General features: G+C 38.2%; 1 protein-coding gene across 11 annotated transcripts in view; it reads left to right on the forward strand.

Annotated features, from left to right (window-relative positions):
• Window positions 1–26422, forward strand: part of KMT2C (lysine methyltransferase 2C) — a 283712-nt gene that overhangs the window by 141215 nt on the left and 116075 nt on the right. For all 11 annotated transcript variants that reach the window (XM_053217833.1, XM_053217834.1, XM_053217838.1 and 8 more), the window contains 3 exons: window positions 13256–13418; window positions 20611–20782; window positions 22715–22829. In XM_053217833.1, coding sequence (XP_053073808.1) covers window positions 13256–13418; window positions 20611–20782; window positions 22715–22829 — 450 coding nt within the window. The remainder of the gene's footprint in view (window positions 1–13255; window positions 13419–20610; window positions 20783–22714; window positions 22830–26422) is intronic.

The raw sequence follows: 26422 nt of genomic DNA on the forward strand, positions 1-26422 counted from the left end.
CTCATACGATGGAAGGAGGAGGCCTTGTTCCTGTCCAGTGGGTATGAATGTCCTGGTTCTCAATCCAGCCTTCTCTGATACTGCCCTGTCTGATGCGGGGAGGGGGTGTCTGGGTTCTCGTTGGCTTTTGCTGATGGATGTAGGATTTGGGTTCCTTTTGGCTCAAAGAGGTTGGTCATCATCTAACAGTCTTCTGTCTTGCTAGACTGCTGCTTTCCCACTCTTTTGGGTAGAGACAGCAGGTATTTCTTGGTTCTTTCTGTTGTGTATCTGTTAGTGTTTCTGGTTCTTGGCTTCTTTAGCACCTCCTCTTCTGTATACGAATCAGAAAGTAAACCTAGGGAAGTTATACTTTTTCATTCTTCGGTGCCTGAGGCCCTAGGTGGCCTGCCACCTTCTGGGTACCTTTTTTTTTTTTTTTTTTTTTTCTTTCTTAATTTAAGGGGTGGGGGTGGGCAGGAGAAGAGAGAAAGAATCATAAGCAGGCTCAGTGCTCAGCACAGAGCCCCATTCAGGGCTCGATCCCACGACCCTGGGATCATGACCTGAGCTAAAATCAAGAGTCAGATGTTCAACAGACTGAGCCACCCGGGTGCCCTGTCTCTCTACCTTTTAACGTCTTCTTGTGTTTGTCTTCTGTGTTGTGTTCAAGGTCTGTGGCTGTACTGTGTGTGAAATGTAGGTGAATCTCCTCATTTTGTCTGGAGGTGGAAGCCTGCATTCAGTTTTGAAGACGTTTTCCCCCTGAATACATAGTTCTGGGTCGATGTGTTCTCCTTGGAGCATTTATTAGAGGTTCTTGCATTATTTCCTGTCTTCTGTTGTTTCTAATGAGAAATGAGGTGTCGTTAGTAGCGTTACTCCCATGTATATACTGTATATTCTGTACATTCTGATATTCTCTCGGTGATATGTATATTCTGATTATTCTCTCGGTGCTTTCAGGATTTTCTTTTTATCTTTGGTTTTCAGCAGTCTGACTAGGATGTGCCTAGGTGTGATTTTCTTTGTATTCTTCCTGCTTGGGGTTTACTGAACTTCTTAAAACTGTAAGTTGATTTTTTTTCACCAAGTTTATAAAAAGTTTGACCTTTATTTCTTATTTTTCTGTCCCATTTTCTGTCTCCTCTTCAATTACATGCAACTTCAATTACGTGCATGTTATTACCAGTGGTGTCGTCCCACTGGTTACGGAGGTTCTGTTAATTTCTTTTTCGATAAGTTTAGCTTCCTCGGAATGGATAAATGATTCATTTAATTTCAAGGTCACTGACCATTTTTTCTGTCATATCCAATCTCTTGTTAAACCCATCCATTGACATTTCTACCTTAATTCATAGTTGTAGAATTTCCATTGGGTTTTCACTTTATAATTCTCACGTCTCTTTGATTACGCTGCTCCTGGCTGTGACCGGCCTTTTCTGTATGTTATTGAGCATGCTTCCAGTAGCCGCTTTAAGGTCTTTCTGCATCTTGGCATTTTCTGTTTGAGTATTCTTTTTTTCTTCATCATGGGTCCCATTTTCTTGTTTTTGGCTTTTCACATGTGCAGGAATTTTATTGTAGGCTGCACATTTTAGGTGATGGCTTACCAATACCGGATTCTCGTATCTCGTTCTGTTCAATGGCAAGGTGTGTTCTGGGAGACTTTTATTATGGCTGCACTCACACTTCAGACTAGATCATGTCAGCCTTTGGCGTCAGAAATCTCTGCTGAGTTCTTTTTGCAGTCCAGGTGGTGCTTTCCCTGAGCTGCTCAGAGTCTCTCTGTGAAGGTACATTTTAGGGGTACAAGAAAAGTGTAGGAGTTTATTCTGATCTGGGTGCTCCCTCCTTTCAAGGGTTTCCCTCAGTTTCCATTCTCTCTAGCATTGAGGACGTCCTCTGTCTTCTCGCCTCAGTAAGACTGCAGCTTTCTGTTTGAGGTCTGGTCCCACTCTCCCCCTTTCTGTGCTCGTGGGGAAATACCCTTAGCTAAAAATATGTTTAAACACAAATCTTAGCCAGTGATGCGTTTCATCCAGGCATCAAATGTCCTTCCATTCCATCTTGCTTTTAGTTGTTCATAAGTGACTGCCAGTATACTTAATTGAGATTTTACAAGTTTTATTTTTAAGAAAGTTAACTCTGATACTAGTCTGTCTGTGATTCATTACCAAATAAATTTGGAGGTTCTTTTTCTGTGTGAGAGTCATTCTTTTAAGGTATATTTTACATACGACAAGTTGAATATGTTTTGAGAGGTATATACAGTCATATATGTAACTATCATCAGAATCAAGATACAGACTATTTCCTTCATCCCAAAATGTTCTCTTATGACCCTTTGTGTTCTGTCCCTCCTATCATTCTAGCTCCAGCACTGACTGATTTGCTCCTCTTCCTTAGTTTTGCCTTTCCCAGATTAATATATGAAGGGAATCATATAGTATGGAATATTTCCTGTCTGGCTTTTGTCCTTAACACAGTGGTTTTGAGATTCATCCATTCACCAGCTGAAAGATTTCTTACTCAGTGTGGCTATTATTTATAAAGCTGCTATGAACATTTATGCAATATGATGTATCTTTTTGGTTTCTTGTGGAAATTAGAACTGAAATTGCTGATTTCTTGGAAAGTATGTTTAACTTTGGAAGATAGTTTGACAGTTTCTTCAAAAGTATTTGCCTACTTTTCTAATACTACCAGTAAGATGTGAGAGAATTCCATTTGCTCTCCATTTTTCTGGGACTGGTTATTGTCAGTGTTTTCTAACTTTCAGCCATTCTGGTTGGTGTTTAATAATATTTCATTGTGGGCTTGATTTTTGTATTTCCTGATGAGAAGTGAAATTGAACATCTTTTTTTTTTTTTAGTGTTTTCATTTATTATTATTTTTTATTATTTAATTTTATTTTTTTAATTTACATCGAAGTTAGCATATAGTGCAACAATGACTTCAGGAGTAGATTCCTTAATGCCCCTTACCCATTTATCCCATCCCGCTTCCCACAACCCGTCCAGTAACCCTCTGTTTGTCCTCCATATTTAAGAGTCTCTTATGTTTTGTCCCCCTCCCTGTTTTTATATTATTTTTGCTTCCCTTCCCTTAGGTTCATCTGTTCTGTGTCTTAAAGTCCTCATATGAGTGAAGTCATATGATATTTACCTTTCTCTGACTCATTTTGCTTAGCATAATACCCTCTAATTCCATCCTTGTATTTGCAAATGGCAAGATTTCATTCCTTTTGATTGCCGAGTAATACTCTGTTGTGTGTGTGTGTGTGTGTGTGTGTGTGTGTGTGTGTGTATGTATGTGTGTGTGTGTGTATATACACATACATACCACATCTTCTTTATTTGTTCATCCATCGATTGACATTTGGGCTCTTTCCATACTTTGGCTATTGTCGATAGTGCTGCTATAAACATTGGGGCGCATATGTCCCTTCGAAACAGCATACCTGTATCCCTTGGATAAATACCTAGTAGTGCAATTGCTGGGTCGTAGGGTAGTTTTTAATTTCTTGAGGAACCTCCATACTGTTTTCCAGAGTGGCTGCACCAGTTTGCATTCCCACCAGCATTGCCAAAGAGATCATCTTTCTCCGCATCCTCGCCAACATCTGTTGTTGCCTGAGTTGTTAACGTTAGCCATTCTGACAAGTGTGAGGTGGTATCTCATTGTGGTTTTGATTTGTATTTCCCTGATGATGAGTGATATATTGAGCATTTTTTTCATGTGTCAGGTGGCTATCTGGATGTCTTTTGGAGAAGTGTCTATTCCTGTCCTTTGCCCATTTCTTCACTGGGTTATTTGTTTTTTGGGTGTTGAGTTCGATAAGTTCTTTATAGATTCTGGGCACTAACCCTTTATCTGATATGTCCTTTGCAAATACCTTCTCCCATTCTGTCGGTTGCCTTTTAGTTTTGCTTGAAATTGAACATCCTTATGTACTTACTTGCCATTTTATATCTTCTGTGAAGTGTCTGCTCAAATCTTTTGCATGCATCCCTTTTTCCAATTGATTGTTGAGTTAAAAGAGTTCTTTGTATATTCTTCATAGAAATCATTTGTTAGAGATGTATTTTGTGAATATTTTTGCCTCATTTGCGACTTGTTTTCTCAAGAGCAGAGGGTTTAATTTTGATGAAGTTTGTCATTTGTCAGTTTGTAAATGTTTTCTTTCATGGATTATGCCTGGTATGCTTTATATAAAAATATTATTTCATATTCCAAAGATACCTTAAGGTTACTCATTCATCTTATACTTAAATTACGTGTGTGATATAAGGTGCAAGGTTCTTTGTTTTCCATGTGGGTATTCAGTTGTCCTGGCGACATATTCTAAAAGACTGTCATTCCTCTGAATTATCTTGATTCCTGGTCAAAAATAAACTGCACATAGGAAAGATATTTTTCAAAATCACGCATTCATATTGATATGTTTCAGTTTAGTTCAGTAGGTTTTTATAACGTATCTTAAAACATTTTTTTAAGCTTATTTATTTTGAGAGAGAGCATGAGTGTACAAGTGGGAGAGTGTACAAGTGGGAGAAGTGTACAAGAGGGGAAGAGAGAGAGAATCCCAAGCAGGCTCTGCACCTCCAGCGCAAAGCCTGATGCAGGGCTCAAACCCACAAACTGTGAGATCATAATCTGAGGCGAAGTCAGATACTCGTTCAACTGAGCTACCCAGGCACCCCTAAAAAATGTTCATTCCATTATCTAGTCTATAATTGTATCTTCTTTCAAATTTAGTTAATTTTTTCTCTAACTGAAAAAATTACTGAAAGAAAAAGGAAAATTATTGTTTATTTTGTGTATCAATTTAAAAGAAATCCAAAGGGGGTGCCTGGCTGGCTCAGTCGAAGCAACGGGTGACTCTTGATCTTGGGGTTGTGGGTTTGAGCCCCAGTGTGAGCCCCACATTCGGTGTAGAGATTACTAAAAATAAATAAATAAGTAATATAAAAGAAATTCAAATAAACATGTAAAGCTAGTAGATCAGTAATGAGATTTAATATTTTCATTGCTTTTTGCCATCATCTTTTGACCCTATTTGCTGTGATGATGTAAATACTGTTGAGACATCATTCAGCTGCTACAAGCATTTTAGTTTATATCAATATTCTTACTGATGCTACTTCTGTGATAATAATGTTTGCCAATGTGCATCCTTGGGGAGTAGCATGTTGTCAGTGGGCAGTAGTGAAAGTCTCCTCTGTCACTTCTCCGTGGGACAGGTGGAAAACAGTTTGGTTTCCAAAGTCAGGTACAAGAGTTTCGTTCATCCAGAATCTGGTTCACCTGTATTCACTTTGTGTGTGGATAGATTTAACTTTTATAAATATAACGTCTGTTTGGATACCCTCATTCTATTGGGTAGTTTTAAATGTGGGCTAAATCTACTAATCAACATCAAAGCTTTGAACCAAAGAGCATGCAAATATATCTGTTCTTATGTTCCTAAAGGACATGATTTAAATGCATCCAGTTAACATTAATCATACTATGTTTGTGTTTACTTATACTCGTAAAAGCTTTTAAATTCTTTTTGAAGTTTTTAACTCTTCTAGAATATACCGTGCTATCTTACTAACTCTAATAATCATGTTAAACTTACGTTGAAATTAAAATGTTTCACATATCCTAATTTCCAATCAGTCTTATTGTTACAGCATGATTGATAATGTACTGCTCACTTTGGGATCTTAGTAATAACCAAATAATAGACGGTTTATGTGGTAGATATAGGCATCCTTTTCCTTCCCCCTTTTCCTTTTTGTTGTTGTTGTTGTTGTTGTTGTTGTTGTTTTTGGAGGGGGCATGCTAAGGACAAATATGTTAGAATTAGATTTACAGTGCATCATTCACCCATAGGATTCTCTTAGCCGATACCTTAATATACTACGGGGTAGTGGAGAAGAATAAACTTTAATCCAACTATCCATACCATCAGGTGGGGTACTAGTATATAGAATTTCATGTGAGAAATAAAAGGGCAAATATTTTCCCTTGACAATTTAGTCTTTGCCTAAAGTTCTTTTAATTTTCTCAAAATCTTTTTACTGAAGTATGATACATACACAGCAAAATGTACTTATTATAGGCATACATTTCTAAAAACACCCCTAAGATCAATTCCCGTAAACTGAGCTCAGTTCGAGAAACTGGTAGTAACACCCCAGAAATTCCATTCATGCCTCCTTTTGGTCACTGCTTTCCACTCCCCAAGGGCAAGTATTAATATCACTAATAACGTTATAAATTAGTCTTGCCTGTTTTTACATTTTATAAAACTGGACTCATACAATAAGTACTGTTTTCTTTTTTTACATATCATTATGTAAAACCAGCAACTAACCAAATTGTTGTAATTGTCATTCATTTTATTCTCATTGCTGGATAGGAGTATTCTGTTGTCGGAGTACTGAGTTTATGCATTTTACTGTTGGGCATTGCGGCTTTTTAATTTGAGAGTATTATGAATTGTGTTTTATGTACATTCCAGTGTATTTCTTTTGGTAGTCAGCGAGGATTAATATTTTATGGAATTCAAATCCCAAAGTGACTACCTTCTTTCCTTATAACCTAAGTGAGAGTGAGGATGTAAGCGAGACAAAATATTCAGTGTGTTCCTGCAGTCACTTAATGGAATTTGCATTAATTATCCATATCGAACTAATTAGGAATTCCTCAGATTCAATTCCTCTTTCACTTCCTGGCTTTGTAAGGGTGGGCAAGGAATTTGACATCACTGAGCTTCATTTGTAAAACGATAGAATGGTATCCACCTAAAATGGTGGCTTGAATAAAGTATTTCTTATAAAGTGCTTGGCCTGGTTATGTTTCATTGGCCAGCTTTGTGTCTTCCCTAAATTATGTGATTCTGTAACGTGTCATTGTCTATTTTTAGCTTGTATTCATTTTTGTAACTTATGAGCTTTACTTCTATATATCCGGGATACCAGACATTTGTAATTCAAATTGCAGGTTATTTAAAAAAATTTTTTTCGGTCACTTGATTTTTTTTTCTGAGATAAGTATGGTTTTCACCATATAAAAGTTTAAAAGTTTTATGTACTCAAAGTTATTCATGTTTTTGTTTATGGTTCTGTTGGAGATTATAGCTATCATGGGTATTTGTTTAGGGCTTCTGATTTATGTATGTTGCTATCAACTAGAGAATTTATTGTTTCCTTGACCCAACTGATGGAGGGCACGTTTGTGTACTCAGAATGCTTGGCTCGGAAATGCTCATCTCAGGAGAGTCTGTCTTAGGTTTTGCAGCTTCATTACTAGGTTCGGGTTTAAAATATTTACTCTGGTTTCATAGTTTTGAGTAAAGCCATTGTGTAATGTAAGTGTTCTATAAAAAATTTCTTAAAAATACGCTACTGATTTGGCAGAGACCTAACCCACAGGGCCTTGTGAGCTATTGCTGTATAACAAATCACCATAAATTTAATGGCTGGAAACGGCCCTTGTTTATGAGGTCATACTTGTGTAGGTCAGAGGCTTAGGCAGGCTCAACGGTGCTCTTTGCTTAGGGTCCTACAAGATGCCTACCATTCTGGGTGCTTATGCAGAGGCCCTGAGGAAGAATAGTCTTCTAAACTCATTTAGGTCCAGGTAGAATTCAGTTATGTGCAGTTGCAGGACTGAGGTCACCATTTCTTTATTGGCCATTTGGCCTGGGGTTGCCGTCAGCTCACAGCCGCCACTCCTGCACCTCGCATGTGGCTCCTTTTGTCTTCAAAGATAGCAGTGATGTAGCAAATCCTCACTGGCTTTGAGTTTCTCTGACTTTCCTTTCTGCCACCAGCTGGAGAAAACTCTGCTTTTAAAGGAATTGTGTAATTCGAATAGACTAATCTCTTCCTTGATTAATTCAGCATCAATTGATTAGCAGCCTTAATCACATCTGCAAAAATCCGTTTGCCTTGTAAAATACTATAATCGCTGGCATGATATTTCATCATATTTTCTTTACCAGTCTCTGGATTAGGGTGAGACATCTTGGGGTGAGAGTGGGGAATGCAGGCTTTTTACGAGTGTGCCTAACACACTCCATATTGAGGAGTTTTGGACTGATCCAGGGACCCCCTTAAAAAGACCATTGTGACAGCAGTGAGGAAGATGGGTCAGAAGGGAAAGATAGTGGCAGGAGAAAAATCTCATTCATAACAATGTCCATTTTGTAATGTACAATTTTGATTTTGTAATGTTATTTAATTTCTTTCTTTCCTTCTCTCTCTCTCCCCCTCCTTTTCCTTTTCCTTTTCCTTTTCCTCTCCCTCTCCCTCTCCCTCTCCCTCTCCCTCTCCCTCTCCCTCTCCCTCTCCCTCTCCCTCTCCCTCTCCCTCTCCCTCTCCCTCTCCCTCTCCCTCTCCCTCTCCCTCTCCCTCTCCCTCTCCCCTCTCCCTCTGCCTCTGCCTCTCCCCCTCCCCCTCCCCCTCCCCCTCTCCCCCCCTCTCCCCCTCCCCCTCCCCCCCTCTCCCCCTCCCCCTCTCCCCCTCTCCCCCTCCCCCTCCCCTCTCTTTCCTTTTTTAGCAGATGTTTCAATCAGAAATGTATGTTTGATAGTGTACAAACCAGAATAATTAACTGGGCCAGAACAACAACAGATCACTAATTAAGATAGTCATTACTTTAAGCCCATTTATATGTAAAATGTTTTGATAGATTGGTTTTTATTTCAGTCAGTTCTCTTTTAAGCATATTTTTCTAAAGCAAGCACTAATTCTTTTGGTAGAGACCTGAATCTCATTAATAACATCTTCCTAAATGCGATATTAGGGTGGGTTTAACTTCCTGAGATGTCTAATTGTATGCGTTATATGTTGATTCTTACTGGCTCCAGTTTTTAAATTTAGCTTCATTTATTTTTATTCTTTGGTCTCGAGTTTGCATTTTTCAAGCTGTATTTTTTTCTTAACCAAATTTGCCACTTCTCAAAGATTTTGACATGTTTCTTATTCAATCATTTCAAAAATAATATGTTTTTTCCTTTGATTTAAAATTTTCTGGTGGATAGATTTTGAGTTTATGTTGTGAATTCATAATTACTAATGTATTAGGGTTAGGACACACCTGCTTTTTTGAATACGACATAGGAAATATTTGATTTTTTGAATTTATAGACATTTTAATGAATTTAAAAGAATTCTATGTACATTTAAATATACATTCTCTAGTTTGGGATTATGGAGCTCTGTGTTTCTGTGTGTAAATTAGAATCAAACTTGATTGTTACTGAATTCTTTATCATTATTTCATATCTGTGTATAGCTTTGTTTCTGAGAGCTATATTAAAGTCCAATTTATTCATATACATATTTCAGTTTTGCTTTTATATGTCAAGGAAATTCATATTAGGTATGTAAACTTTAATGACTGTTATTCTGTTGGAATTTTTAACATATGACTTATTTTAATGTGAACTTTATCTTTGCCCTTTGCTCTTTGGTTTGGATCCAGGTTTCTTTGCTGTAGCTGCTTTCTTTTTGATAATGTTTGTGCTTTTCCCTCCAGCTCTTTGTTTTTGAATTTTCTGTGTCACTGTGCCTCATACACACACATGTTCCTGTGTATGTCACTGTGCCACACACACACACGTTCCTATACAAACATGTGTATACATATGTGTGAATATATGTACACACACCCGTACACGTAAAGAAAATTTATGTGTATATACAAAATATGTTTTGCATATTTTGAAAGTTGCTGTTTTTTAATTGGGAATTTAACCTGTTTACATTTATTATCCATGGACTTAAATGTTAACGTAGCACGTATTAAAATTTTAGCTTCAAATTACTTTTTTATAGACCTTGGAAGATACTGCTTTTCTTTGTTTTTGCATTCAGTATTGCTAGTGAGAAGTAACGACTGATTTTCCTTTCTTTGTAGATGACCCGATTTTTCTTTTGTGAGGCTATTCGAATTTTTCCTTTATCTTTATCATCTTAAAATTTTGCCAGTATTTCTGAGTGTGAGACATTTTAATCCAAAGTGGGTATTATCTATTTAGGAGGGCAATGTGACAGGTATTAAGAGACGGTGCTTTTGTAGTGATACAGACATCAGTGGAACAGAGATAAGGACTCGCTTAGCTCCCTCACCTGTTAAATGAAATTATGCTTAATAAATGTTAGCTCTTATTACTAGGTATTTTTATAAATTTTCTTTTAGAGTAATTCCTCTGATTATAATCCTATTTTCTTCTGGTACTCTTGCTAAAGAGACATTGGACTTTGTGGATCAGTTTCCCATGTCATTTTACCTGTTTTTCTTCCTTTCTGTCTTCATTCTTTACTCTGCATTCTGGGAGGACCCCAGCTGACTTATAAGAAGAAAAATTGGGTAAAGGTCAAAAAGTTTGATATATGGAAAACTTGATAATATTTGATGTTTCCTAGAGCACTCGTCCCCATTGCCATAGTTGATACAGAGTAAATACTTGATAATTAATTGAACAAGCTTTGGAATATCCTCAAGTCTTATGTTACTGTTTCATAACTCATGTTTAACCTTAATCTCTGAAATTTTGTTGATTCTGTTCTGTTTTGTATTATAGATTTATTTTGAGAGAGCCTTTCTTATTTCAGTCTAGTGAAATAAAAGTTTTGGAAGCTTCTCAGACTTAACAGTTGGCAATGTGAACTCTAATTGAGAGTTTCTTCTTGGATGTGTTCTTGGACAATTGTCAAAAGATACTATAACACTTTTCTTTTTTTCTCTCCCTCTCCTCTTTTTCTTTTTTAATGATTGAAATGTAGAAAAAACAAAATGCTATTTAGGAGTTTTAAATATTGATTCAAATAAATTGTTCGGTTGATAAACCACTTAACAACTATTTATTCTTACCTCCCTCTCCCAAAATGTTAATTAGCTTTGTAATTGTTACTTAGTTTATAATTTGTTACACTTCTAATATGAATTGTACAAGAATGCTGATGTTAGAGAAGTTCCCTGTGGAAGTTTATTCTTTCATATTTTATACAATTTCACAAATGCTTTTTATTTGGTTTAGAAAGATCTATTCCAGCTTATATATAAAGTATACATTTTCTTTCAATGCCAAATGTCTTTCATTAGCTATGTAATTATAACAGATGGGCTTGAAGCATTCACTTAAATGCAGTTAGTATTTTATTTCCCTTCCTTTATTCCCTGTTATCTTTATGTTATTGTAAATTAGTATGTTGGATACATTCCAGAGCTTCTCATAGTAGTTTAGCTAATGTCACGTAATATTTTCCATTGCAAATGTGATTAAGAGAACATGTTGATGTTTCTAAAATGATATAGACATTGGGAAAAGGATCAATTTAAATTATTTTGTTTCCTTATTATGCACTTAAATAAAAGTCATTATATTTTATTTGCCAAAATTATTTTTAGTGCAAAAGGCTCTGTACAACTTGCCATATGCTATAAAAATAACGGATTTTAGCAGTTTAGCTGAAATTATTTTGTTATGTTTATGAGTTAATATAAAAACTTTTTAATGATCAGTTGGACATATAAATGCACTTTCCTCCTTCCACATTTTCTTGGTCTTTCCAGTATGACACAAGGATACTCAGACTACTTAGATGTTACACATGTTGTTAACTCTGGGTTCTGCTAATATACTAAACAGATACCCTGAAAGGTTATGACATAAAAGTAAGTTTAGAAAAAGCTGGTTGTTACACTTTATCAGTGAAGAGAATTAAGGCTTTATTTCTTCTTTTCAATGAAGTAACACCTCTAAGTACAAAAAGAGAACTGAAATGGGTATTAGTCTGTGGACTTGTGGACATGACATACAACTGAAATGCCACAAAGATAGGTAGTGTTTATGAGTGACTTAGAAGCTACAGACATCTGTTGACTGTATTCAGAATGTGTAGAAGACTCATCATCAAGAGACACTGAACTTTGTTATATTGGCGCAATGCCATGGACTGATGGTTTTAAGGAAGAATTTGATGGCACCTTATATAAAATGCTTAAATTAATCATAATTGCAAAACTGTGGTGTTCTCTGATAGACTAGCAGAGTGTGGACTAGGTGTATCGGCCTGTGAAGATCATCCTAGTAATGGTACCAACTTCCTCTGTTGCATGAGGCTCAGTTTTACCCCACGGTGCCCCATTCGGCTTCAGTGGTTTGTTGGGCTGTTGGTGAACCACACTTACCAATGAGATTACTAGCAGTGGAGTCCCATTTAGCGCATGCGCATACGAGCACCTGTTGATTAGGACCTTTTCTGTGGCCAGCAGCGTTCACAGTGCTACAGCTGCAGAGGTAGCGTAGTCTGGTGCCTCTGCTTAAGGATCCTGGACCGGGAGAAAGAGAAGACAAGTGAATGATTCTCATGCAGTGGCATGAATGCTAAAACGGAAGCCTATACGGGATAGATGGCTGGGCGTCGGCAGAAAGAGATTTTCCACTGTACGGTGCAGGCCACCCAGCAAAGACCCATAAAGAAAATGGTGCCCAGAATGATCTTAGGGGGAGGAAGGAGAGTTTACCAATCATTCTCAGGGAGGGCTGAATCGCCGCGTTGTAGGTAGTTCGTACTGACCTCCTACGCTTTCAGTTGCCTTACACTTACCCCGTGGTCCTTTTGGGGGGCTTACTTGCTTTGCTTTACCACCAGCAAGAGAGTAGAGGCAGGTAGAAATAGGGGAAGGAGATACTCACACGACTTTGTTTTTCTTCACATCTCTGTTCTTATTAAGACATTTGAAACTAATTGCTACAGTGAAGTGTGTAGATTTGTATGTGTACCTTTAACCCGCCGGTTGCCCCTCATTAACTTGTTCTCTGAGTCGTTCATTTCATGTTGATTTTTAGATAGGGTGAAAATAGTAAGAGGTTTTAAAAAAATAGAGGTTTTGCCAACAGTATGGATTCATTTTGTTAGCTTGTTGGTGGGATTCAGTGTTAAAATAACCCACAACTAGACACCTGCCTTTTCAATCATGCTACTAATTTAAAAAATGTTTAGTTGTTTTTGACAAAAATCAGTGGAAAAAGTGAAATCTCACTTTCTAAACTTGACTGGAAGAATGAATCTGTATTATACCAAGCACACAACTAGTGTGTTAGATTTTATTATTTTTAACAGATCTTTTACTTAGTATCATGGAGGTTTAAGTTGTTTTACTAGTAATGTACTTTACTATACCTTTTCTATACCTTCCTAGCCCCACATTTGAATGCTCCTTTGCTAGGTTTTTAAAAGAGATTTCTTTCCCCTTTGCCCCTTTCAGCGATGTGCATTTTGTAAGCACCTTGGAGCCACTATCAAATGCTGTGAAGACAAGTGCACCCAGATGTACCATTATCCTTGTGCCGCTGGAGCTGGTACCTTCCAGGACTTCAGGAACTTCTTCCTTCTGTGTCCAGAGCACATCGACCAAGCTCCTGAGAGATGTAAGTTTACTACAGATATACTTTTTAAACATTTATCAGTGTATTTACTTCAAATAACAAATGTTGTAAGTTCCCTAAATGTTACTCTGCTTGTGTTAAAAGTTACATAATCTTGATGATCTAAGGGATCTTTAGATCCTAGTGATCTTTGGGGGGAGGGGGTGGGGGGGAAGGGAATCTCTTACCACCAGTGTCACTGAAGTCCAAAAGGTATTTCCTCAAAATTTCAAAGACAGTTTACTTGTTTTAAATTCTTATTAAAAAATTTTTTTTCTTTAAACCACTGTAGAAATACTGAGTATATACAGTATTTTATTATGTACTAGAAAGTAAGTCATTTAAAAAGTTAAATAGTATTCAGTGTCTTCTACACCAGAAAACCACTTAGAGAATTATAAGATGATTCACTCAGGTGTTACTTCAGGATGGACATGAGTAGAATCAGCAAACACTTTTGAAATTCTTGGTAGTTGTATAGCCCTGACAGTCAGTAATAGAAATCTGTTAGTCCTTCTTGATTTCTCTACCTTGATTATCTGTAATCCTCAGTTTTGCCTTGTTTCCTTTCTTTTCCAAACAGTATTTTTATAATTATGTGAAAATGTTTAAATGTTTGAAATTTGTTTAACAGAAAATTATAACTCTTTCCTATCTTTATTGTTAAATCTTGCCTCTTTCTTAGTATATGGATTTCCAATGAGCATGTATGCTTTGGAATTTTTTCCTCTAGTAAATTCAATTTCCAGTCTTATTGTGAAATCCCTGTGATACTTTATTCCGTCTTTTTTATGTCACCTGTTAGTTACCTTACTGATAGCTTTTATCTATATCTTAGCAATACTGGTGAAAGCTATTTTATTAAATCTTTTCCAGCTCTCTGGAACATAAATGTAGCTACCTCAGGCTTGAACTTAAGTAGTCTCAAATACAGTTAGATTGCGTAATCTCCATACCATAATTTCATCTTCAGCTAAGATTATTTTGTGTTTACGTGTATAACCATATCATCCCTAATCACTATACAGACATAAATTATAGGTAGGGCAAACAGAAATGTCAGATTGTGTTTAGGTGAATAAGGGATTTAAAGTCTAAAATATGTTTGCGATTATATTACTTAAGTCTGGGAGAAAAAGAGCATTCATCATAGCACCTGTCACAGGTGTTACTTATTCTAAGACCCCACAGAGTGAGGTGCTTCACGAAGCAGGTGCACCAGCTGCGAAGTCGTCATCAGAGTTGGTTATATTCTGGGTGGTATAATACACTTTGCCAATCAAATAAAACAACTGTATGTGTCCTTAAGAATCTGGATTTTATTCATTGTTTTGTACTTAGGCATACTTTAGACCTCAGTAAACAACATACAAACTTTTCTGTGACCACATTCCTAACGTTAGACATTTTGTTGGTTAATGGCTCTGCTGCTTCCTCCTGCAGACTGTGTTCTAATAGGGCATACCTCACTTAATGTTAGAGCATAAATATCGTGTAAAGAAGTGTAAGGACTCAGGGGAGCTGAGCTGCTGTCACTTAGCGTGCGTGTACAATGAGAGGTCTGTGCTGGCACACAGAGCTTAGAGATACACTGAAATTGTTGGCACTGTGCCTTGTTCCAAAATAGATTTGTGGAGACTCATAAAAATACATGAATGGTAGGATAAAATAAAACTAAAAATACGCAAGGAAATTTGGCCATGGGAAAATAAGGGTAGTATAAATATGATGGTAATAGTGACATTGGTATTTTGAGCAATAAATGCATGCTTCCTAGATCTAAGCCACCAACTCGGCTCCAGAGCTCTCCAGCCATCAACACAAAGAGGGGAATATGAACAGTGACCTGATTCATGGCAATGTCAAAAGAGTTCACTTGATACTGAGACTATATGTACATTATACACTGCAGCGAAACAAATCCCACAGGGCAATTTCTTATAACAGCCCTCAAAATAAGCCAGTGGTATGAAACCAAAGCCCAATTGAGTAACTTCTATTCCTCAAGTATCTTAAACAGTGCAATCTGTATACACAGCTTTCTGACTATCTGTCTTAATCCAAGGATATAGAGAACATTGCAGATAGAGTGTATTGTAGTAATTTACAAGATAGTCTTCATAAAATCTTTCATAAATATTTTTGTGGGGCTTAAACAGAGTGTTACTGTGAGGGTTAAATAACAATTAATGAAAACATGTAGCAGTTTACCTTGTATATATGAATTGCTTTACAAAATGGTAGTTATTCCAGCTCTTATCTAAGACCCAAGTTCTGCATATACATTGAATATAATACTTCATGTTACTGCCTAAATGTAGAGCAACATGCTTGATAGCTGAGTTAGGAGTTGGAGTGACGTCTTTTTATGGAAGCTGGGGGGGGGGGGGGGGGGAAGGACCTCATTAGAAAGAAATCCCAGCAAAGTGAGCATCTGTGAGCAAGGCCGAGATTTTTATCAGAAAACAGTTGTAGGGCGTTTTGTCATGGATAAATGCTGGTCACGGCCTCATCATCATTCACATGACAATGCCAGTGTATATGAACCTTGTCTGGAAGTTTTACACTAAATATCCATTTCAGAGCTGTAGCCAGATCTATTTCCTGAGTGGCATTTTGCTTCTGCGGGAATGCCAAATGGCAAGGAGCCAAACATGTAAGATCAGAGGAAAGAACCTTCCAGAAAGAGTGAACTACTGCACAGGTCTTGAGGGGTGGTGGGCCTGGCGCAGGATTGGGGAGTGGCAGCTAGTCCCTGTGCCTGGAACACAGCATCTGCTAATGACTGTGGAGACAACAGCGGAGTGAGCACAGACCCCCTCACTTAGGCCTTGCGACAAGGGAAGGGTTTACTTCTTCTGTCTACACTGAGAAGATTTCGAAGGGTTTGAATGGGGGAATACGGTCTCTCTTCCTTCACTCCCCTCCCCCAGTGAATTTACCTTCATCGTTCAGCTTCAAATTATTTTACTTCATTTAAGCTTTTAACTCAAACCTCCCTTTCTTGGTTGTGTGTCTCTTGGTACCAAGTCTTGCTGCCTTTCTGTTACCTGAAATGCTGTCGGTTCCTGACCTTTCTTTTATTTACCTGCCTACTCTGTGGGCCAGCCTCTCTGGACAACATCCGTGATTGACATTTTCTTTCTAGTGATTCCATTTAGGCCACCGCAGTGTCCTGCCAGTAATGTGAACAGAGATGAAGGTGCTGGGACGTTGGCGGAGCTCACAGAGCTGTGCTGATGGACCCTCAGCTGGACGCTGCCTGGCAGCGGTTTGACTTGCTGTGGCTCTTTGCCGGGGCGTTGCTTCTGACGCAGGAGTGGTCGTCTCCCCTTCCAGCTTAACCGAGTGAAGCGGTCTGGGACAGGGTCTTCTCACGTAGGCCCAGTGTTCTCATCTTTTCCTCCGTCTCTTCTCTTGTCACCGCTGTCACTGGAAATGACCTTGTCCACAGCTCTGTTTCTCCTGCTCTCTTCTCGCTCCTCCTGCATCAGTTAGTCTCCTCGCTGTGTGCCTCTGCTGGCGCTTTCCTTCTCCCCTTTGTACCTGCGCAGACATTCCTCCCCTTGGTTGTCCTTCCGGTGGGAGGAAATATCCATTAGTGAAGAGCTTGACTTCGGGAGCCACATTGACCTGGATTTAACTCCTGTTTTCTCTCAAGTTAGCTTTAGCTTTAGTCTTTCACTCCATCCCTTCTGCTTTTTCAATTGCTTAAAGAAACGTTTCACCTAGTTGTTTAATTACTGCTTCAAACTTAGTTTCCCTGTGGCTTGCGGACATATATGTATGTATATGTCTATATGCTTATTTCTCACATGACACTTAAGCTGTCCAGTAATAGCATCTTTTGCATGACTTCCAAAAGCCTCTTTTAGTATTTCTGTACTTGTCTTCTCCCTGAATGGGGAAATGGTTGAAGCCGACTTCATTTCTTGACGTAGTGCTTTTTTCTGTTACTATTTTTACATAACGCATGGTAAATGTTTTTAGACTGAGTGTATCATGTGGATGTGTTTCTTTGTCTCATTTATTACCAGTGATCCATACTAATCAAACAGCATGATCGTGTTGTCATTAAGGAACTGCTGTCAACTGTCATAGTAATTTCTGCCGCAGCGATGCACACGGTTATCTTAGTGTAGAATGGGCTTTGCTTAGTGTGGTGCACAGTGCTGTGCGCTAGAAATAGGACGTGAGCAATGTAAGTACTGTTTTTCTAGTATTCATGCTAAAAATGTTAAATTACAGTTCAGAAAAAAACACATTTAATCCAGTGTGTCCAAAATATTGATATTTTAACATGTAAGCAGTAAAAATTTTTGATATTTGACATTACTTCCTTCCTAGTAAGTCTTTGGAATCTGGGGTGCAGTTTAAACGCATAGCACATGTCACTTTGGACAATCACGTTTCCGTTGCTCAGTGGCCACATGTGACCAGTAGCTACCATGGCAAGTTAAGTGTCAGAATAGCAAACTCTGGAATGTTTCACAGAAGCATTTCACACAGTGTTCCCTGCATGTTTACAGTAGAAAGATGAACTGAGTAGTGTCTGATCCTCAGAATGTAGTATTTGCTTCAATTTCTGTAAGTTTTGAGTAGGCAAAAAAAATAAAAGGTTAGTTTTTAAATGTACATAGCTTGAATCACTAAATATTGGCACTCTCTTTTAGTATTAAAAAAAATTGACCCTATTATGTCATTTCTATCAAAAATGAACTAATTTATGACATTTCCATTTTTAGATTAATGACTTATTTTAAATGCCGGTCAAAGAGTCATTTAAAAGTGATTTAAGACCTATTTAATAAAAGAGGATACAAAGTTGAAAAAGACAAGGTCCCTACCCTTTAAGTGTTCATAATATTGTGTTATAATCACTTGATTTTATAACAGTTTATTCTCAGCATTTGGGGAAGAGGTATACTCAACAACTAAATGGATATTTAGGTGCGGTAACATTAGATATTCAGGGCTATGTGAGCAGAGTTTTGAAGGCCTCTTTGGGCTATGTGAGAGCAGAGTTTTGAAGACCTCTTTGGAAAGGGTTAGGGGCACAGTAAAGGGACAAAATTTCAAGCAGTGACAATGATGTATATGAGCACACGGGCACTGAACAGCATGTGTGTTAATGTGCATAGCAAGCTGCTTGTTGTCACCAGGAATAGTGCGTGGTCCTCGGATTTCACTGGAAAGGGAGGTAAGGGCTCCCCCCCTCCCCCCTTTATGCTAGAAAATTTTTACTTTTTTTTCCTCTTAGGTGAAAAGGTGGGTATTGATAAAACTTTAAGCAGGGCATAACAATTAGATTCACAATTTTGAAAACTTATTCGAGATGTGTAGATGATTAGCAAGAAGGTCAGATCCGTCAACAGGGATCCATTTAGAAGATACTGTAATTACCAAGGCAAAGTGGGCTGGACTGAACTATACAAATTGAAGGAAGAAGGATATATAGGAAGTTTATTCAGTAGGAATTGGTGTCTACTTGGATGTGTTGGGTCAGGGAAGAGGAATAGTGAGACTAAAGTTTCTGCCTTTACCCAGAATGATTGAGGAAAACAGGAGAGGTTTAGATTTTAAAAGTGTTTTATTTTAGAGGTGTTAAGTTTTGAGTATTTTTAGAACATCTGGCTATTGAGGTCCAGTGAGACTTGAGAATAACATCTTATAATTTAGAAGGAAGTTTGGGGCTAGTGGTACAGATTTGGGAATCATGGGAGTTGATCGCAAAGGGAAACCATGGAACAGGATGAAACCCTAAAATACTCCAGCATTTAGAGGGACCGTAGGGGTCCAGAAGCCAACGTAGGAGGTGAGTTGGAGGCATGGGAAACCTGAGGGGAGTTCAGGAGAAAGTTGCCATCATAGAAGCCAAGAGAAGGGACTTTACTGTGGGAGTGGATAGTAATGTAAATGCTGCAAAGGATAAAAAGAGGTCTGAAAAGTAACCATTGGTAGCCTCCTGAAGGTGGCACCAGGTGCATGGCAGGTGTGCAGCTGCCAGGGCTCCAGCTGGAGGGCCAGGTACACTCCAGGACTTGGTTCTGGACTGCGAATGGTTTCTACCATTTTAAAAGGACTCCAAAGGAAAGAGCAAAAGTCTGTATATTAGAGATTCTATGGCTTATAAAACCAGTTTGTCAAGTAAAAGGAATAGATGATTACTCTGCTTCAAGATGCTTGACTGGCAAAAAAACAAGGTGGAAAGGGCTTATAGCCAGAGAGGACTGACCAAACCTTCAAAAAGTAAAAGGGAGGGAAAAAAAAACGTTCGTCTATACAATTTAAAAGTCTTCAGATCATCAGCTAATCAAACCATTTAGTATGTGTCACATGTAGACATATATATCATCAAATTAGTATGATTTTAGAACATGATTTTTCTTACTGTAATATGCATGAGTTTAACTGTGTACTTGGCAGGACAGTTCATTGTTACATTTTTGTTTAAGATGGTAAAAGAGCTTAAAAAGTGCTATTTCTTTTAATCCATATCTGGGGGTAGAGGATGTCCATGATTACCTAGACTTTAATACTTTTTTACAAACTGGCAATTAATATAGATGGATATAGAATTAGTATATGAAGTTTTGTATTTGTGTACAAATACGTAGTTTCCATCTTTAATATTCTCCTTCATACGATGTTTTCTAGTATTAAAAAAACCAATATTTGATCTGAATAAAAATCAGTCTGTTTATGCTTAAGAAGCACTTAATTTAGTTGATATTAACATTTCTTAATTGTCTCTTGACTTATCTTGTTAATTTTAAAATACATTTAACATCCAAATAAAATGGTTCTTTTTGCACTGCAAGGCATTTTCTCAGTTGATATTTTCCTGTTTGGTTCTTTTCAGCAAGCATATGTTGAGAATTTAGTAGGTGTCCAGCATCGTCATTGGTACCAGGGATATAAAATTAGATAAGAACTGCTCTGGTCTCAGGTAGATGTAGGCACAAATAAACTACGTCAAAACTATATGATTAAATTTAATGTAATTAATTTTAGACTAAATACATTAGTGTTTTTACTGAGACCTTATTCTGATTGGATATCAGTTCAATGTGGATAACATCGAGTGTCTGAAAGGTTTACCATGCAAATTCCCTTCAAGTGATTTTTAAACTGTAAAGTCAGAAAAATATTAAACTCTTCTACAACAATTTCATTGTTTTACTGTTAATTATAGCAAAGGAAGATGCAAACTGTGCAGTGTGCGACAGCCCGGGAGACCTCTTAGATCAGTTCTTTTGTACTACTTGTGGTCAGCACTATCATGGAATGTGCCTGGATATAGCGGTTACTCCATTAAAACGTGCAGGTTGGCAATGTCCTGAGTGCAAAGTGTGCCAGAACTGCAAGTAAGTTTTAATTTCGACTCAAAGGTGTGTATTGAGTTTAAGAGAGACCCTATTATTAGGTGCTAAAGGTTTGTGTAATATGATAAAGATTGTTCATACTGCAGCTATATTCATTCCCACTGACTTCATCATGTCTTTAAAAAATTACTAGATATTAACATTTATATTATTTTGAAACAAGTCTAAACAAAAACTAATTTTCATAATTTTAAATTCCTCTGGTTGCCTAAAAAACTCATTTAAATTTGCCAGACATTTTAAATGAATGATATTAACAATTTAAAAGAAGCATTAGAGAAACAAAGCAACTAATTTTGAGAGAGACTGGGGTGGAGACTTAATAGGAAAATAAACTTCTAATTGCAGAAAGTTATATGAGAGCGAGTGAAAGAATCAGTGATGTGTTTCAATTTCCATCCTAGGAAGAACTATTTATACTAAGACTACTTAAAAAAAAAAAGAAAAAGAAAAAAAGAAACCTGTATATATCTGAAGACAGTTACCTTCAGTAGACCCTGGTCACCATAATATTGAAGCACAGTTGCTGTATGGCATGTAAACATTTGGAATGGGATTACCTCTTCCTATTTGTTGTATTCCATCCTTTGGTTATTTCTCCAGTCTTTTTTGTGATTTTTTTTTTCTCCTGCTACTAATTAGCATGATAATTTGGGGAAGTTATCTGCATCTATAGCAGTCTTCAAATTGTTTACAAGCCAAGGACTTTTGTAACAGGAGAAATTATGCCCACCACTGCCATGATCAGTCTGTTTTATTTCTAATTTAATTCGATAACAGGCAGCATCAATATCTTAACAAGTATGTGGAATGAATAGGACCATGTGCTTTTATATTTTGGTTAAAAATTAAAATATCAGCAAACATGTATTTGATACCTTGTTATCTGTGCCTAGTTTCTTGGGAAGGAATAAGAGAACTTGAAGAAAGATTGCTTTTCCTCGAAGATCTTTCCACATAGCTAAAGAGATAAAACATGCAATTTTATGTGTAGAATTTGTTAAAATGAGTAAGAAATAACTAGAGGCCAACTAACCCATCTTCCTGTTTACTTCTGTTTGTCCCCAGGTGTTACTCAGCGGCTCCTCTCTCCACTCTTCTTCTTGCATTCCCCAGTTTTTCTTTTCCCGTCCTCTTGAAGTAAATTCTTAGTCTCTGAGAGTGGCTGATAGCCAGGAATCGAGGCAGAGCTCATGCTGTAGGGCAGGGGCCCGATCTTTGGGGCAGAAGAGCATTCAGGGAAAAGAGTTGAGGTTTTTTGACTACAATTCTTAATAATTTTGAAGAGATGATTCTTAACACCTGTTTATTTAGTACCAATGCTCAGTGGATATTCTAAGCTCTTCAACCAGAATTTATATTTAATTCTCAGTGTCTTTCGTTCACATTTTATACCTGAAACCAAGAGGACTCAAGTGAATTTTATCCAGGAGTCACACAACTAGTGGAACAGCAGTCTGAATACAAATATAGGTCTGATGCCAAATTCTATCCTCTTTTTATTATATGACAATGTCTTTCCGATTCATGATGCCAACGCTTGTTCCTTCCCGTGCAGCATCACCTGTCAGTTACAGCTCCTTCCCCTAGAAAGGGTGTTTACTGAGATGTTTAAAAAATAAAGGCCAGAGTCCTTCATGTTCCCTTAACCTTCCTTCTCTGCAGGAACCCTAACCTGGCTAAAGCAGGTTCACCACAGGTGAGCACTCAGTAAGGATAATCCTGTAGGGACCTTAGGAAGATGTCTGTTTCATCCTCCAGGGGGTTACCTCTATCATTCTCTGAGCGTAGACGAAACAGACACTGAGGTATTTATGAACTGGGCAGGTCCTAGGACTGATTCTTTTCATGATTACTTATGTTATAAACATAAGTTTAAAGATAAGGCATCATTAATGCTATCTTATTTTTTAGACAATCGGGAGAAGATAGCAAGATGCTAGTGTGTGATACGTGTGACAAAGGGTATCATACTTTTTGTCTTCAACCAGTTATGAAATCAGTACCAACCAATGGCTGGAAATGCAAAGTAAGTTGTTTATGTTTTTAAGAAAAATATCATCATCTGTATGCTTTTCATATAGACCAGACAAATCGGATACCTATTCAAATCTATACATTATCATCAACTTTAAAAAAAACAACAACAGCTTTATGGATGTATAATTAATATTCAATAAACTGCACATATTTAAAGTCTGTAATTTAATTATACGTGTATACATTTATGAAACCGTCATCACCTTCCAACATAATGACCAGATTCATCACCCCTAAAAGTTTCATGGTGCTCCTTGGGAAACCCTCTTTTCCAGCTGTTCACCCTCCCCCACCGCCCCTGTCTTCCAGGCACTGTGCTGTCACTCACCATTGGTTAATTTGCATTTTCTAGAGTTTTATATAAATGATATCGTATAGTATATACTCTTGGTGGGGGGAGGGTCTAGCTTTTTAAACTCAGCAAGATTAATAGTTTGAGACTCACCCCCATTTTTTGTGCATGTCATTAGTGACTCCTTTTTATTGGCAGTTAGTGGACATATCATAAATTGTTTATCAAATCACTTGTTGGTGAACCTTTGGGTTGTTTACGATTTTAAGCTGTCATGAAAAATGCTGTTATGAACATGTTAACGTATGTATGGTGCTTCATGGCTTAGAAATTGGTTTTGAATGATTTATCTTTAATCTTTCCAGAAAACTATCTGAAATGTAGTAGCCCCGTATGAAGATACTGAAAACACAGAGCTATAGTTTTAAAATTCAGTAACTTAAAATTCAGAGATAAAACACACATTTTGGTGATTGTGTAGTGATTTCATATGCACATCACATTTTTATGGGTGTAAGTACACTTGTATTAAATATTTGGAATCATATGGTATATATTCATATATTGTCCCTCCCCTGTGGTAGTTTTAGTAAGTGATTATTAGATCTTTACTTTTTAGACGATATTTAACGTTTCTCTTGGTTTTGAGAGTCAGAGGAGGTCATGTAGACATTGTTTCATTGCTGAAGATAGTAGTCTTTCTGCTTGGTTATGACAACTTTAAGATGCATTTTCAGTTTTTTTTCACTTTTTCCGGGTAGTCTTTTAGTCCGTGATTCTCCCTTCTTCCATCTATTTTGTTATTTGCATCTTTATGACCCTGAGGTGTTCCATGCTGGTCTCTTTAAGCTTCCTGAGGAATTTACTGAGGCTCTGTCCTCTGCATCTCTAAACCCTGTGGGTTGGCTGGCAACTCTGCCTACTGGGCAGAGTTAGTACACTACCAGGTAAACAACAAATTTTAGAAGTATTTGTCCACGGAAGCACAGAATATTTAAACGCTTCAAGTGAAACTAGAAGGATAGATCAAATTTATCTTTAAGTCTCAACTGACTGAATCTTTTTTTCCCCCCCCGTTTGGAAGATATTTACCAACAGTATTTACTGTGACTTTTCTTTAGATATTCTCTAGGATGGCTCAATCATAAAAGTAGTTCATGTACTTCCTTTGAAATTCATATGGGTAAACTAATAAATTCCAGATGAGAGCTGGTGAGGACCTAGTGGTTAATTGTCCAAGTTTACTTATTTGTAGAAGCAGAATAGGGAATAAAACTCAGGTTTCCTGTCTTTTTTTTTTTTTTTTTAATATGTTCATTTTGAGACAGAGAGAGAATCCCATTTTGAGACAGAGAGAGAATCCCAAGCAGGCTCTGCACTGACAGTGCAATGTGGGGCTTGAACCCATAACCGTGAAATGACGACCTGAGCCGAAACCAAGAGTCGGATGCTCAACCGACTGAGCCACCCAGGTGCCTCTGAGGTTTCCTGTCTTCCCATATTTTATCCCATATATAATGCTGTCTCCCTATGCTGTCAGACTATACTTCCTTGAGGAGCAGGGCTTTTCTTTCTAGATTAATTAAGAAATATTCCTTATCTAATTTTCACTTGGTATGAGTGTGTAGATGCTAAGAAACTAGACTTTAGATCCATAGGCCATCTCTATACATCCCCCAGGTTGAGTTTTTATTATTATTATTATCTCAATTTTATAGAACAGACATGAAGCTAGGCATAAACTTTCTTTTTATCTTCAATATGTACACTGCCTTTTAAAAAAACTAGTATAGGGGCGCCTGGGTGGCACAGTCGGTTAAGCGTCCGACTTCAGCCAGGTCATGATCTCGCGGTCCGTGAGTTCGAGCCCCGCGTCAGGCTCTGGGCTGATGGCTCAGAGCCTGGAGCCTGCTTCCGATTCTGTGTCTCCCTCTCTCTCTGCCCCTCCCCCGTTCATGCTCTGTCTCTCTCTGTCCCAAAAATAAACGTTGAAAAAAAAAAAATTAAATAAACTAGTATAAAGTGAATATTTAATCTGACATACAATTTTGCTTTGAACTAAATTGCCAGGATTGGGTTTAAAAGAAAGATATTTTCTCATGCTCAGTTCAGTGTGTAAGCTTTTCCTCTGGTTTTAATAACGTTGATACAGAGAATGCCTTTTGTATTTGTATAAAAATAGTATTGATAATGTCCTGACCATGTTTACTAGCTCAGAATAATCAGACCTCAAAGTGCCAACAAGCAGCCCTTCAACAGTAGATGTAATGAAGTGTCGGTGTAACTATAGCTTTTTGTTCAAGAGTGCACCGTTGTGGTACAGTTGAAATCTGTACTAAATGGGGTATCAATCCAATTATTTCTAAAATAGGGAACAGAAGTTCCTCATTTTAAGTTACTGGTGTGTTGTTTGCCCTTTAACTGTAGCCAGTCGATGTATATGCAGACAGGAACCCTCTCTGCTGGCTCTGTGGCGCCCTGTGCTGTCCGCACAGCTCATTCTTGCCATAATTGTACTGTGTAAAATCTTGCATCTTTCACACACTTTTGACGCACTTGATAAATACAAAAGCTAAATGCAGGTATTAAAATCTGCATTTTGCATTGTGTGACCCTAGGGGGTCAGTTAATTTTTTTTTTTTTTTTGTTAGCATTTCTATGAAAAATTTCAAATTTTCAGAAAACAGCCCTCTAGGACTGCATCTGTGGTCTACCTACGCCCTCACTTTCTTGCCCCCTCGGCACAGAAACGCGCTCCCGTTACCCGAGCACGGCCCTTCTCTGGACCGCCAGGTTTGTCTTGACTTCAGCCTAGCGGCGTTCAGAGGGGCGGCGTAGGTGGGTGGCTGAAACGGCCCCGGAATCCGAGGGGAGGGGTCAGGCTCCAGGTGGAGGCTTCCTGGGCTGCTGGCCTGCAGGCTGTGAGGTAGAACCAACCAGCCTGAGGCTGCCTCTAGAAGCTGGAAAGGTGTGCTGGCCCAGCAGGGGTGCGAGGTTGTTTGCAGTCTCAGGAAAGCCTTGGAAAGGGGAGCGAGCTCACCTGTAGGACCCCGAGGATTGGGTGAGGGGGTGGGGGAGAGCGGAGGGAGCCGAGCACCTGCGCCAAGGCCCCGCCCACCGCAGGTCTGGGCCACCTGGAACTTGCGGCCGGCTGTCTCCCGGTTCCAGGGCGGTGGGCGGTAGCTCCGGGCCGCCGCCCGAGGGTGGGGATAGGAGGAGAGGGGCCTCTTCCCTGGGGACGGAGATCCTGCGGTAACTGGGTAACTGCCCTCCGGTGTGGCTCCCGGAAG

Source organism: Acinonyx jubatus, chromosome A2, assembly GCF_027475565.1.
Source record: "Acinonyx jubatus isolate Ajub_Pintada_27869175 chromosome A2, VMU_Ajub_asm_v1.0, whole genome shotgun sequence".
Classification (NCBI taxonomy): Eukaryota; Metazoa; Chordata; class Mammalia; order Carnivora; family Felidae; genus Acinonyx; species Acinonyx jubatus.